Source organism: Limulus polyphemus, unplaced genomic scaffold (assembly GCF_000517525.1).
Source record: "Limulus polyphemus unplaced genomic scaffold, Limulus_polyphemus-2.1.2 Scaffold1758, whole genome shotgun sequence".
Classification (NCBI taxonomy): domain Eukaryota; kingdom Metazoa; phylum Arthropoda; class Merostomata; order Xiphosura; family Limulidae; genus Limulus; species Limulus polyphemus.
This window is the reverse complement of record NW_013667368.1, coordinates 199,315-213,097: the sequence shown is the minus strand read 5'-3', so window position 1 is coordinate 213,097 and position 13,783 is coordinate 199,315. Positions and strand designations below refer to the sequence as shown.

Genomic DNA, 13,783 nt, shown 5'->3' with positions numbered 1-13,783 from the left:
AAACACCTCAGATTGAGAAAACTGTCCATCTTGAACTGGGAAACATCAGGAAAGAAATTCAAGGACAATAAATTGATGATGGGGTGTCAATGTCCAATCTTCTTTGCAATGACAAAAAGACAGGAATAAAAACTCCAAGTGGGGTGAAAAACCCACTCTACAGTTTCCATAGTCATTAGAAATGATACAGCCTCTTTGAGATGCTGAATTATGCACACAATCAGAGTGAGATGAAAAAACAACCAGACAAGAAGAAAGGAGAGGAGAGTACAAAAACACAGGGACAAACCACGAGAAAGCACTTATGTGACCAAAAAATCATTGCCACAGGGAGCCCACAGATACACAAATAGGGAGAGCTGAGCTTCCAAAGGACCAGAACTGAGTGGCAGTACACAATCATGTCATCTCTATGAAACACAACAGTCACCCCTAAAAAGTGGCCATTTGTGAGAAACCAGAAAAACAGGAAAGACTACTGGCAATCCCAAGGTTCTGAAGAATTGGAAACACATCCAAAGACTTTGTGAAGAAGGAAAGAATTGAGAGGAAGGTATCTGAAATAAGGAGGAGGGAGGCACACATCCACAAGGAAGGAATTCTGAGCAAGCAAATCTCAAAATCAAAGAAACCATATCAACAATGAACCATCAGTAGAAGAGATGGATGCCAGGGTGGTATACAAATAGAAAGGAATGTCATCATCAAAACTGTCAGGGTTTTGATGGAGAGTCTTCAAGAGAAAGAGAAGCACAGATGAATAGCAAAGGAGTTGCATGATAGTAAGATGAAGGCAAGTAGATTGATAAATAAGAGACAAAGAAGGAGAATGGGGGGAACCATAATCTGAAAGAAGAGATTCTAGGGACTGAAGTTCAAGAAAAGAAGAAGAATCATGACTACAGGACATACAAAATTAGTGTGAAAATAAGGATGTCAAGGTGACATGGATCAGTGGGTAGTTGGTGCAGTAAAGCACTAACATGAACTTGAATGGCTGGGTTGGGGGGAGAGAAAAGAAAGTCAAAAGATGGAGGATCATGAAGCAAAGCAATCCAAGATTCATCAAAAACTACTGGAGAAAGAAAGTCTCATACTTGAGTTATTAGAGTTGTAAAGAAAGAAGGCAGAGGTACCTGTTCCTCATCAGGAAGAGAAGAACCAGAAGCAAAGGCAGGCAGTAGGAATAGCTGGTTGAAGTCATTGAAAGACAAGGTAGGCTTGGCAGAAGCAATATAAACAAAAGATGAGGGACCTCAAGTAGAGACGAATGACACAGAAGAGTACCAACCATTTGATGTACAATGACAATAACATCTTTGATAGCCAAAGTGCTTCTTGTGACAGCTGAAATAGCAGGTGGGGGATTTTGAAGTGGAGTGTCAGAGACCCAGGAAGTAGCAGAACTGTGGATGTAAGATTTTATGGTCATAAACAACCCTTGAATTTTTTTAAAAACATAAATCACAATTATAAGGTGGTTAAACAGATGAGCATACTCATAGTAAAAAAAAAAAAGAACTCTAAGACAAACTAAATGAGCAAGACAAAGAAAAGGCAGCTCAAGGTAAAAAATCAAATTGCCACGCAAGTCCTATAAAGGATGAAAAAAGTACACAAAAATCACATCTGAGTATTATCAGTGATGAGGAAAGAATGGACCTTTGTTCAAATGCTAGTACTCTTGGGGATTACTGCACATGGAGGATGTGTTGCCTTCCTACTGGTGGAGGACTATAGTCCAATGATGATTATATCATAGACTGGTACAATACACATTGAAACATGTAGGGTTGGGAGCTTTGTTCAAGGCTTATGGAATGCACAGGAAATTACACAGCAGTGCATGCAAGGTAATTGTTGTTTGTGGTGAAGAGGTGAGTAGTGTTTTTAAATCATTATATATTTAAGCAATCTTGTTTTAGCTTCAAAGTGTAACTCCCAAATTCCATACAGTTACTTTTATAAATAAATTACATCCACATTACCAAAATTAGTCAGAAATGTCATGTAGTTTATTCATGGTAAACTCTGTACCTAATTTAATATCTTAGTATCATTCATCAGTTTGACATACATTTAGTAAATACTAAAATGATAAGACATTTAACAAAAGTCTGTTTTATATCAGTTAATGAACTTCGTACTGTATCATCCCATTTTTTAGAGAAATAAATAACTTTTTTTTTTACTATATTGAACACCATAATCATACCACATGTAATACATGGACTAAAATCTTAATTACTTTGAGCAGATAATTAAAAGTTAGGTGTATGATTTCTACAAAGTTATATTACTTACCAGTAAACTGCTTTGGGTAGCTTGGCACAATCTCACCTTTATTTTTAACTCTAACACAGAGGTGGATCAAAACCAACATGGTCAGTATCATGATAACACTTTGGATCAGTAATGGCAATTCAAATGGATGACCAAACCTATTAAAAAATATAATAGTCTAAAGAGGGAAAGACATACAAAAAAATCCCAACTTTATAAATGCAAAAATATAATGTATTACATTAATATATATATATGAGTATAAAATTACAACAGTAAAAAACAATATCACAAATTTCAGTCACAAACTAACTGACAACTTTAGTGTAGGTTATGTTATTTAATAGACCATCCAAGTTCACATGATTTACAAGTGCAACATTCACATTTGCCATTTCAGATGTCAATCTATCTATTGTTTTGTGTCAATGGTAGTGATAAAGTTAAGTGAATATACTCTGAATCTTGAAAACACTATGCCAAATGTCTTATGAAAATAAGCTGAGAGAATCAATATGAATCATTTTGTTGTTTTCAATCCACATATCATTCTAGATGGCCTAGACAAGTCTTCATGTCAGTGACTTGCCTAATCATGATGTGAAGTCAAAATAGGTTCAGCTTCCAGTTATTGTGATACTTAGTTGTAGTTTGTTGAAATTGTATGAAATTACATAGAAACCTGAATGGTTATAAATTCTTAGCAAGACGAGGTGTCAAATGTACCTTTGTAACTGCTAAGGCAAGTTTTTTGTAGCTTCTACTTCGTTTATCTTCCATAGTCTCTACTATGAGCATAAACTTGTTCAGTACTAACCATTAGTAGTATTTATTCATTGTGATGTTACCTGTATGCCTCTCGGTCTACAACAAAGAGGTGTCTGACTCACCCTGGCCTAATCTAATGACAGTATCTATATCATTGTAATTACATACATTATTCATTAGTGTTTGTAGATATGATAGAGGTCCCTTATCAAATATCAAAAGTTTCAATAATTAATAAATAGCATGATACTTAAACACATATTTAATTACAAAGTTTAAATTCATATAAATGTTGCTTAAACGTGTTCTAATAACTTTCACAAAATATGCACTACAGATACGGGAATACCATGAAAGTTGCCGATTTTGACTTATAGCTACAGCAACCCATATTGATTTTCTTTCTGGGTCAGCTGGAAATCTGTTAAAAATATCTATACCCAGTTCTGAATCCTGTTCACTGGTGCAGCTAAATGCATAACAGCAGAAAGACATTTTAAAGATTTGTTTCATTGCCGAGAGTATATACATGTTGCCATCCAATATGGTATCACCATATTGTCATGATGTCATTCTGAAAAGGTTTATCATCATTATATGCAAAGTTCAAATTAATAACACTTAGTTTCTTAAACAATTTGAAGGAGGTTTAGTTTACTTTACTCAATGTAATTTATGCTTCGCTTTAACTTTAGAGTTAGATTTATAAAAAAAAAATCATTCATAAGTAAAACGAATCATATTATTTATATTTCATGGAAAGCAATATATATATATATATATATATATAAGTTTCACAAAATGCTAAATGTTTTTATTCTTGCTTGACATTTTTGTAAATGATACAAACATATTTAAACCAACATTAAAATGAAACAACTGCTTCTATACATTAAACAAAGTGTAAACACTAACCAAATATTATTCTTAGAGTATTTGCTATCAGTAGAGCAAGGCACACATAGGTTGAAAATCCTTCTGCACTTTCAAGGCCTTTAATGTCTCTATATTGGGGTATGTATGGGACAACCCCACCAAAAATCATAGCTAGTGAAGCACACCATGACACAATGTTTGAGACCGTCAGATGTTCTAAGACGTCCATAGAATCCATCCTGTAATGATGAAATGAAACTATAATAATAAAATACAACTGTAATGGTAAAATACAACTTTTAAGAAGAAATACGAATGTAATGATAAAAATAGAAGTTATTTTCCTATACTGAAAATATATCTCCAATAGGTACTTACCTCCTTCCACATGTATAGCTATTCTCATTCAGTGCTGCCCTCTATATGCTAAAATATTTTCACATGCCATAAACATCGAGCTCCTTGTACCCCACGATCAATGAGGTTCATTATGTCTCATATCTAAATCGCCATGCAGCAACCCTTTACCAACAGGAGTGTGACACACTCTCCTGATGCATGTGACTCTCTCTATTAAATTCTACCAAACTATCACTTTGAGATTAGGCAGTAAGGACGCACAAGTTTTAAGTGGGGAGAAAGGGCAGGAAGGGTGAGAGGAAGTAAATACCTATCAGAAATATATTTTCATTATAGGAAAATAATAACTTCCAATACGTGTACGTATAGCTAGAATCCCTTGTTGAAGAGGTGAAGGGACCGGTGCAAGGGATAAAAAGAAGTATCCTTCAAGAGCACTTAACAAACACCCATGAAGTGGGATCCCAGTTGGGAAAAGAACACACACGGGAGACAACACCACTTCTGTACCAGGTATACTTAGCACCCAGTGTAGAAATAGATGTCGCATACATGGGCAGAAAGTGGGAGGAACACAACCAGAAAAGGAGAGAAAAATCAGGTTAGTGTGAATTAAAATCTCAATCCTGGTGTAGAAATGACTGTAGAAGAACCATCCTCAGACAACAATATGAGGAAAATGGATGTGCCCAAAGATGTAAAATGGCTAGGGCATTTCTTGGACAATACACGGCTGGTCCACTCCAATCCAAAACTAAGGGAATAACATGTCTGACCTGTAGTAGGAGGAGGGTCCACACCATCTTCCCCTCAATTGAGTAGAACAGAAGCATATACTTTTCAAACAGAACTAGAAAATGGGGTACATGTGTGCAAATACACAATCAAAACCATATATCTGGGAATCAGACATCCAAATGAATGCCAGCAGGGACACATCAATGTGGAGATTCACATCAAACCAAACCCAATCTGACTGGAACCCCACATTGCAACAACAGCCTCAGGTATGGAAACTTTCTGAGATTGAGCACTAGAGGGACGAACCCCCCCCCCCCACCCAAAACAACATTAATCTCCAGATAGGACCACACAAATGTTGGAGTGCATGTGTGAGCAGCATCAACCTCTGGGACCCACCACACAGAGGTAGAGAATATGAAGCAAATCTATGAAATTGGAGTTAGGATGAATAATCACAACCAATACATGTGTGAGGATACATGTTGATTGGTCTAGCTCTAATCCAAAACCACACACTTGGAACTGACATGATGGTAGGATGAAGGATCTCAATCAGAGGGGTGAACTGCATTGTGACAGATCTACTCCAAAGCAACATTATCCTCCAGATAGGACTGCACAAAAGCTGGCATACAACATCAACCTCCAAGTCCCACTGCATGGAAATGGATCGCTTCTGTAAAAAAATATGCAACCTTAACCTCCTAGACACACTGCACAGAAGTGGAGTGCATGATTGGAGGATTGAACACCATCTACACCAGCAGAATACCACTGCCCTACTCTCTATTGAATGGAAGTGATCATATTCAGTAGGACTCCTCCGTGGTCCACCACCCCAGCAGCACAGAACTGGAAAGTGGCAAGAATTCCCATACTCCACTAGAAGAACAAGGTGGGACAAAGTGCAGTGGAGAATCTGGAGGAATGCTGACACTGGAGACAGTGCAATGTGTGACCATGAAAACCCTACTTTGAAAAGCAGACTACTCCTGATTTATTCAATCGAAGGCATGGCAGGGATGAGCAGTTATTTCCTTCTGCTTTACCCATATAAGACCATGGGTTAGTACAGTCTGGAATGGCATACTTATGAAGCAAATATATTGTGAGGAAACCTATAAGCAATCTTGTGTAAAACCCCATCTTCACAGTATGCATTATTGGCCATAGATATACATCTTGGTCGTACAGTGCAAATTTGAGAAATAGGTAGCACACCTGGATACTGAGCAGGATCCTAACCTAAATGGGACATGCCACTGAAAGGAAAAAATTATATAAATACAAAAGACAACTTATCCAGTCACAGCCTCACTGAAGTTTGAAGGATGGCAACAGGTGGAAGATGGTACCCTGATGAGGAAGAAACAGTCACCCAATGAAAATAGTGAGAGATAAACATATTAGGTGTAGTCCACATGCATGACTGAAGAATTTCCTCCAACAGACAATAGAGGTGAGATGCCAGGGAAAAGGTAAGATGTCTGATCTAATGGAATAGATTTTGGGAACAAGGAGACAGGGAGAAATATGCAAATCTAATCAGTTGCCAAACCCAACTTGTAAGGGAAGAAGGAGAAAGGTCATGTACAGAGGATAGTTTCCAGGGGATGAAAAGGCAGGAATGGGAACCAAGTACAGGACCTAGAAGTTGATCCAAATCAGACTGGGAATAAAGATGGAAGTGAAATTGGTGAGAAGGAAGAATGTCTCTCATGAGCTGCCAAAGTTTTGGGGAGGAAAGATTGATCCAGATAACAGAGAACATATGTGGAATGGTACAGTGTATGTGAAATGTTGATGGCAAAGATGTGAGACCAACGAAGTGCATAGGATGAAAGGAATAGGAAATAAGTCTTAAAGGATAAGTGAAACAAGGAAATTGAGAACAAAAGTTCAAACAAAGGTAGTGTAAGGCAGTAAAGGACAATATTGACATTCCAATCCGGAAGAACTGCCCAACAAGGAACTCTACAGATCTGGAAAGAACATAATAAAAGGGAGATGGTAGGGGAAAAAATACCAAACAAAATCAAGAAAAACAAAAGGTGCTGGATAAAGCTGCTTGATAATCAGCTATGGAAGAGACAGAAGCCCCATGATTGAACAGAAAGATGAGGAAATCCATAAGAAGAAGAACTGTGGGCTGAGAAAGAGAAAAATCTCAACTGAAAGACCAATGGCAGAAGATGTTCTATTTACGTTGATAAACCTCAAGAGAGGAAGGACTTGCCCAGACAATCCAGATCTCCTTGGCAGGGACCTGATAAATGACAGGATGAAAGACCGGTGACTGAGATAGATGGTTAAGGGATGGAGTGAGAGTAGCAATCAGAGTGGCATGGATGATAGAAATCACCCTGGGAAGAAGTTGGATGGGAGGATAAGCATAAAGATACCAGTTGGACCAGTCCTGGTTGAGAGTATCCACAGCCCGGGCCTGAGGATGAGGAACCATAGACCAAAAAAAAGAGGTAACTTTGTGTTGAGGAAAGTGGCAAATGCAACCTGAGGGTCGTTCATGGGATAAACCTCAACTGCTCTGGAAAGGTGATATGCCATGAGGTTGAAAGCACCCAAAACATGATAGGCAAGAGGAAGAGAGAGAGAGCAGCAAAGGCATGGAGAACTGAAAGCTCCAGCAAACAGAGACAAAGTGAAGAAGGTTGGGCTCAACTGAGGTTAGTGTTGAAAAATACACCGAAGTGGAGAAATTAATTGGTAGGTAAAAGAAAAGACTTCTTCAATTTGAGAATCTAACCCATACGAGCTGCTTCTGTCAGTAGCAGATGTGTGTGTTGTGAAGACCCCATTTCAGAATGAGCTACCAGGAGCCACTCATCCATGTAGTGGTGTAAATACAACCCACGAGCATGCAGAAGTTGGGTAAAGGCTTTGACGCAAAACTTATACACAACTCTGTGGTGGAAAAACCAAAGATAGAAACAGGAATATGGAGAATGCATTCAAGACGTCTACCTTGGTCATCCACAGCCCTGGAGAAAAAGCTCACAGCAGTGTGAGAAAGGACTCCATGGTAAAGCAGGGAAGATTTAAAAAGTGGTTGAGGCAGTACAGATCATTCACAGGACACCAGTCTCTAGTTTCCTTGGGATGGAGACTACAAAAAACCTGGGGAAGGTTGGCCGACAGGCTCGATAGTTCTCTGTGATAGAAGAGTCAGCACAACCTTGGATACATGCTGACTGGTAACAGGATCCCAAGGTGACAGAAAGTATATCAGTACAGGAGACAACAGTGGCAGGGAAAGGAAATGGATGAAAAGTCCTTCTGACAAAACCTGGTTCACCCAAGGATTGGTAGTGAATTCCTGCCATAGGGAAACAAAGTTGGCCAAACATGCTCCCACTGGATAGACACAAATTGTCGAACCCCTAGCGGTAGGAACTGGTAAAAGGATGGGAGAGTGCAGGACAGGAAACAGTAACAGGAGAGGGTATTGGATCAAAATGAGACAAATGAGCAACCAAAGATGAAAGGGTCTAATGTTGTCTCACAGATTCCATACGTGATTTCAAAAACTCAGGAATATCTTCAAAAACAGGCTGATGGAAATAAAAGGAGCCATCCAAAAATCACGTAGATAAGTGGAAGATAGATGAACCTGTGACAACACAATCCCTTCCAATAAGATCCCAACAGCAAAAAATCACGTGTGAAGGGATAGGACTAAAGAGGACAATCGTACCAATGTGGAAGTAATGAGGGAAAAGGTATCCCCCCAAAACCCCTCAGGAAATCGGTGGAGTGCCTTAAAAAGGAGACACATCATGGACCAGTAACATAGGATAGCTGTAAGGGTAAGATGTGCATGGCATTAATGGATAGGATTTTCAGGGTCAGCCCCACACCCAGGCAAACACGACTCCAACTGCTAAGAGGTGAGAAAGGATTATTCATCCTGATAAGCCAAAGCATAATGATAAAAAGCCTGTGGAGGGCAAGGCATGCTAGCACCTGCTCTCAACTGAGAAACGAAATGCTTAGCATGAGCCCTGATGTCAGAAGAAGGAGGGAAAACAAGGTACTCTAAGAAGGGGTTTTATGTAACATGGAAGAAACAGGATCATATGAAATGAGGGAAATGAATTAAATGGAACATACCTGAGAAATCATATCCAAAATGGCTGAGTTAGGCCTAGCAGATTCCACAGGGGAGACTTGGGAAGGCACAGCATAGTTAGATCTAGGAAAAAGGATGTCAAAATTCTCCTTGTCATGAACAAGTTCAGAAGATTCAGGAGGAAGTCGAAACATTATCGGGAGAAGAAGGTTGACTCATATAATGATCAATTTCCCAACGAATGATAGCCAAGAAATCCTCAGTCGAGACCTCTGACCTGAAGCCTGTGTAAAGGTGCTGGAAGTAGGTGGAAGAATATAGAAGTTGTGAAACAAACTTCACATTTCATCATAAAGGGTGAAGAATTCAAAAAATAAAAAATAAACAAAGATAAGTTATCATGGCAAAAAACTACAGAAAAAACTGTAGCAAAAGAATAATTAAATTGAAACACTTCTTTGCAGAAAAAAAAATCAACACATGAAGAGAACACAATTGAAAAACATCTGCACTACATCACTGCCTAATGAGAAGTGATAGTTCAGTAGAATCAAATAGAGTCACATGTGTTGGAAGGGTGTCACACTCATATTGGCGGAGGGTTGTCACATGATGAGTTACGTGCAAGATGCAGTGAACCAAGATGATCTTGGAGTATGTGGGAGCTCAAGGCTTGTGACATATGATAAAAATTTTTGCATATAGAAGGCAGCACTGAACAAGAACAACTATACATGTGAGAGGAAGTAAGATACCATATCAGAACTACAGTTAGGGTCGACAGACTCAGCACAATCTACCAAGGACACACATTTAGTTCGTCATGCCTTCTGTCCACTATATTATGACTATTCATATAGTCCTCAAGCCAACTGCGCTTAATAATTGCTCTTATGCTATTCAATTGTTTCCCTTTGTCCATGTTAATGATGACAAAGTAGACCCACTAGCATATGAAATCAGGCATGCCTAGTATAAGTTTAAGTTTTGTTCACATTAATATATTTTTGATTGTTTTCTAATAGTGATAATCTTATATTAGTGTATGAAGTTATATGATATAATATACTGAGAATCTAACTGTACTCTTTATGCATGCCAAGTTCTAAATGCTTATGAGGCTGATATAATGAGCTACATGAAATTATGTATCTGTGCTGTTTCTAAATGTATACAACAACATGGTGGCTACCATAGTGCTGAAATTTTTAAAAATGAAAAAAATAAAGTACTTAGATATTATAAAAGCAAGTCTTTCAAAGTTCAGTTTCTAAATTTTTTTCATTGGTAAAGTCAAAGAAATGATGAATATATGAGAAAATCTGTATACCCTGTTAAATGCTCTTCAAGATACACTGGTTGTAAATTCAACATGAGCTAACACATAGGTGTAGGGGTTTCATTTCGACTGGGGGAGGGCAAGCAAGTTTTGCCCGAAAATATAAAACTGACTTTAAAATCATGTACTACAGGGTTTAAAGTCACTTGAAAAAATGGTTCCAATGACTTCCATGCAGAACCATATGGTGCTAAAGGGTTAAAGGGTGCAAGTGAAAATGTCACATGTGGATAACATATTTTCTGAAAAGGCATAATCAATTTGCAAGTAAAAGTTATAGATATGTATAGAGCTTTTGCCTGAATATTTTGAGTTATTTTTGCCCAAAAAAACTATTAAAGCCAGAATTTGAGGGGCAATTGCCCCCCTTGACTCCTATGCCTATGAGCTAACATAGGACTCACTAACCCATTAAAAATGCCATAATGTATTTTCCAATTAACACAGAGACTCAATTCTGAGAGATATGGATCGTAATTTTTTGTGTTTTATACGTAATCATAAGTTACCTTGAGATTTTAAAAATTTATAATTTTTTTAAGTCCCTACTATGGTGATACAAAATACAACTGTAGTGATAAAAATTCAACTTTAGTGACAAACTACAACTAACCCAATTCTGATTTACGACATAAATAAAACTGATGAAAAATTACACTCCACCAAATTGATCCAGTTCATACTGTACAGTTGTTGTCATATAATTTGTTAATATAAACAGATTTCAACTGGCCTGCAGGCCCTTGGTATTGGGCAAAAAGCCTCATTGACACTGGATATAGCAGATATAGTGTGGTTGATACATTACTATACACTCTTTTTTACTTTCACTCATAAGTTCTTCTTAGTAATCTATCTCAAAAATTAAATGCTGTCATTGAACCTTAAAACATTCTGATAGGCTATTTCACTGAACAAAGTATAGTGTTTTCTAAAATCAAAATTTCAGCACTTTCTTTCTGTACACAAAAAATATTTTAACAATACTTCATAACTAGCTCTTGAAATTGAAGCTAACACACATTTACTTCCATAGAAATATTTCTTTAAGCGATATACCTCACAATATATCCTGGTTAGATTGGCACTACTTTTATTTATACCCTCTCACTTGCTTCAAATTATGTATTTTATTTCATGTCATGAAACCTTACACAATGTATTCCACTTCACTTACATGTAGAGTTAACAAACATTATTTACTCTTTGGAATAATGATTACTGTACCTCATGAGCAGGAACTTCATACCAAAGAATATAACTGTGAATTTGAATGTCAGCTATTTTCATGGTTTTAGTTAGATCAAGAGTAAAATGTCTAAAACTTCATGTTGCTGGCTGTTATAAGAACTATGCAGATTTATAAAGTGACCTAGGTAATCTAATAAGTTCGGTGAATAAATGGCATATGATTTTTAATTATAATAAATGCAGGATAATTCATGTAGTTAAAATATAAGTATAATTTTATTTCATTTTTTGAATAGGGTGATCAGCCTTTGAAATTGGTTGTTTTCAGATGTCGTGGATGCAGTACATTTAAAGAGGTTTAAAGGAAGGCTTGATACATACTTAAATTATAAGGATCAATTTGAAGTTTTTTTCTTTTTCAAAGTTTAGTGGATGGGACAGCCTTGATGGACCAACACTGGCAACAGGCCCCTTATTGTCTCCTTAGGTGAGCTTTCATTTTCAGTTTAATTGTTATCACATTATACTAAATGTGTGTATAATGGCAATTAGATTTATATCCAATACATCACTAACAAAGTCACGGTACTTTATCAACCTCACGCACACTTGAAATAGGTTTATTAGTTATATATTATTATCTGATATAAATCTAAAAATTGAGTTTAGATCCCGACACTTTGTAAAAAAGGAAATATAAAATGGGTAAATTGTTTCATTTGATCAGTTAATACGTGAAATTTCTTTATAAGTAGCACTTTTCTAATCAATACTAAGTAATAATAACATTGTTAGTAATAATGATGTAATAGTATTAATAGATCTAGTCTATCGCGTACATTGATTATTATCCATAGTTTATGCATCAGATCTAAATACTATGGAAATTCTTACAAGTATTAGTACTACTACCACCGTGCCTAGCATTATTTGTAGACATAAGTTGTAGCAACCCAAGAATCACCTGATTCGAAAAATTGAAGTTCTTTTGTTTTAGCAGCGTCTTATTCAAGTTATTGTACTAAAAATGTAACGAGCCACAAACAGATTAAAATATTAAGTCATGAGAAGACCAAATATCAAAAAATCACATGTTAAAAATAATTCAAAATTCTAATACAATAGATTTGACGGAAAGCATAATTTAAATTAAAGTTACCATATTACAATATCGTTGCTAGCCTCTGTATAAATGCCCTCTGTGAAGTAAATTTTTTTATCTCCCGATCAAGTTTAAATAGTAAATATGTGAAATATTATTCATAGACACAATGAAAAATAAATTTAATGCCGTTATTATTTTAATAACAACTGACACGCTTGGAAATGTCGAAAGTATTATCATAATTATTTCTATTTAATTAAATTGAATTTTACAGATACTTTACTCAAAATTGATATTATAAATAATATATTTTAATATTGATATTTGTACTGTTTTTGGGATGAGGAAATTTTTAAACATCACATGATGAGCGCATATCTTAGTGACTTGAATTTGCTAGAATGTTTTGGAAACGATTTCAAAAATATTTTTAAAACAAGGTTAGGCGAGACTAGAATTTTTGAACTAATAGATTATATCATAATAAGGAAGCAGATAATTAACAGTATTCACTGTAAACTATTGGGCCACTTTAATTAAACAGTGGGATTTGACCGCTACTGTCATAAAGCACCACTGTACTCTAGTATCCACTGTCTCCTACGTTAACCTCTCGCCAATGCTCTATTGAGAGTAGAGCAGGTTGTTGATTTATTAATGCATTTGTTACAGTGGTTGGTTGATTATCAAGTTACTGAGTTTGTTAGTCGGTTTGTCAGCTACATATATTTGCCTCAGATAAGGGCAAGGGTGTCCGCAAGAAGGAGGGGGGCAATGGGGCACTTTCCCACCTGAAAAATGAGAAACATAATTCTTTCTTTATTCATTCAGCAAATGTATATGGATTTACTTTTGTTTTATTTACTTTACAATTTTACACTACTTATTACACTTTATTTTCAATTCTAATAAGAATCTCCAGGTTTGTCAGCAGCTTTACGTGAAATATCTAGATACCTGCTCTGTAACCAATATTGATAAACGCGCTACCTCGGCGGCTTCTTTAATATTGGACATGGCAATACTCACT

General features: G+C 36.5%; 1 protein-coding gene across 1 annotated transcript in view; it reads right to left on the bottom strand.

Annotated features, from left to right (window-relative positions):
• LOC106464846 (PQ-loop repeat-containing protein 1-like) overlaps positions 1-12,843 on the bottom strand; it is a 29,935-nt gene extending 17,092 nt beyond the window's left edge. Inside the window, 3 exon segments of the mRNA XM_022392643.1 lie at positions 2,305-2,441; positions 3,963-4,166; positions 12,808-12,843. Coding sequence (XP_022248351.1) covers positions 2,305-2,441; positions 3,963-4,165 — 340 coding nt within the window. The 5' untranslated portion in view covers position 4,166; positions 12,808-12,843.
• Between the last annotated feature and the right edge of the window lie 940 nt (positions 12,844-13,783).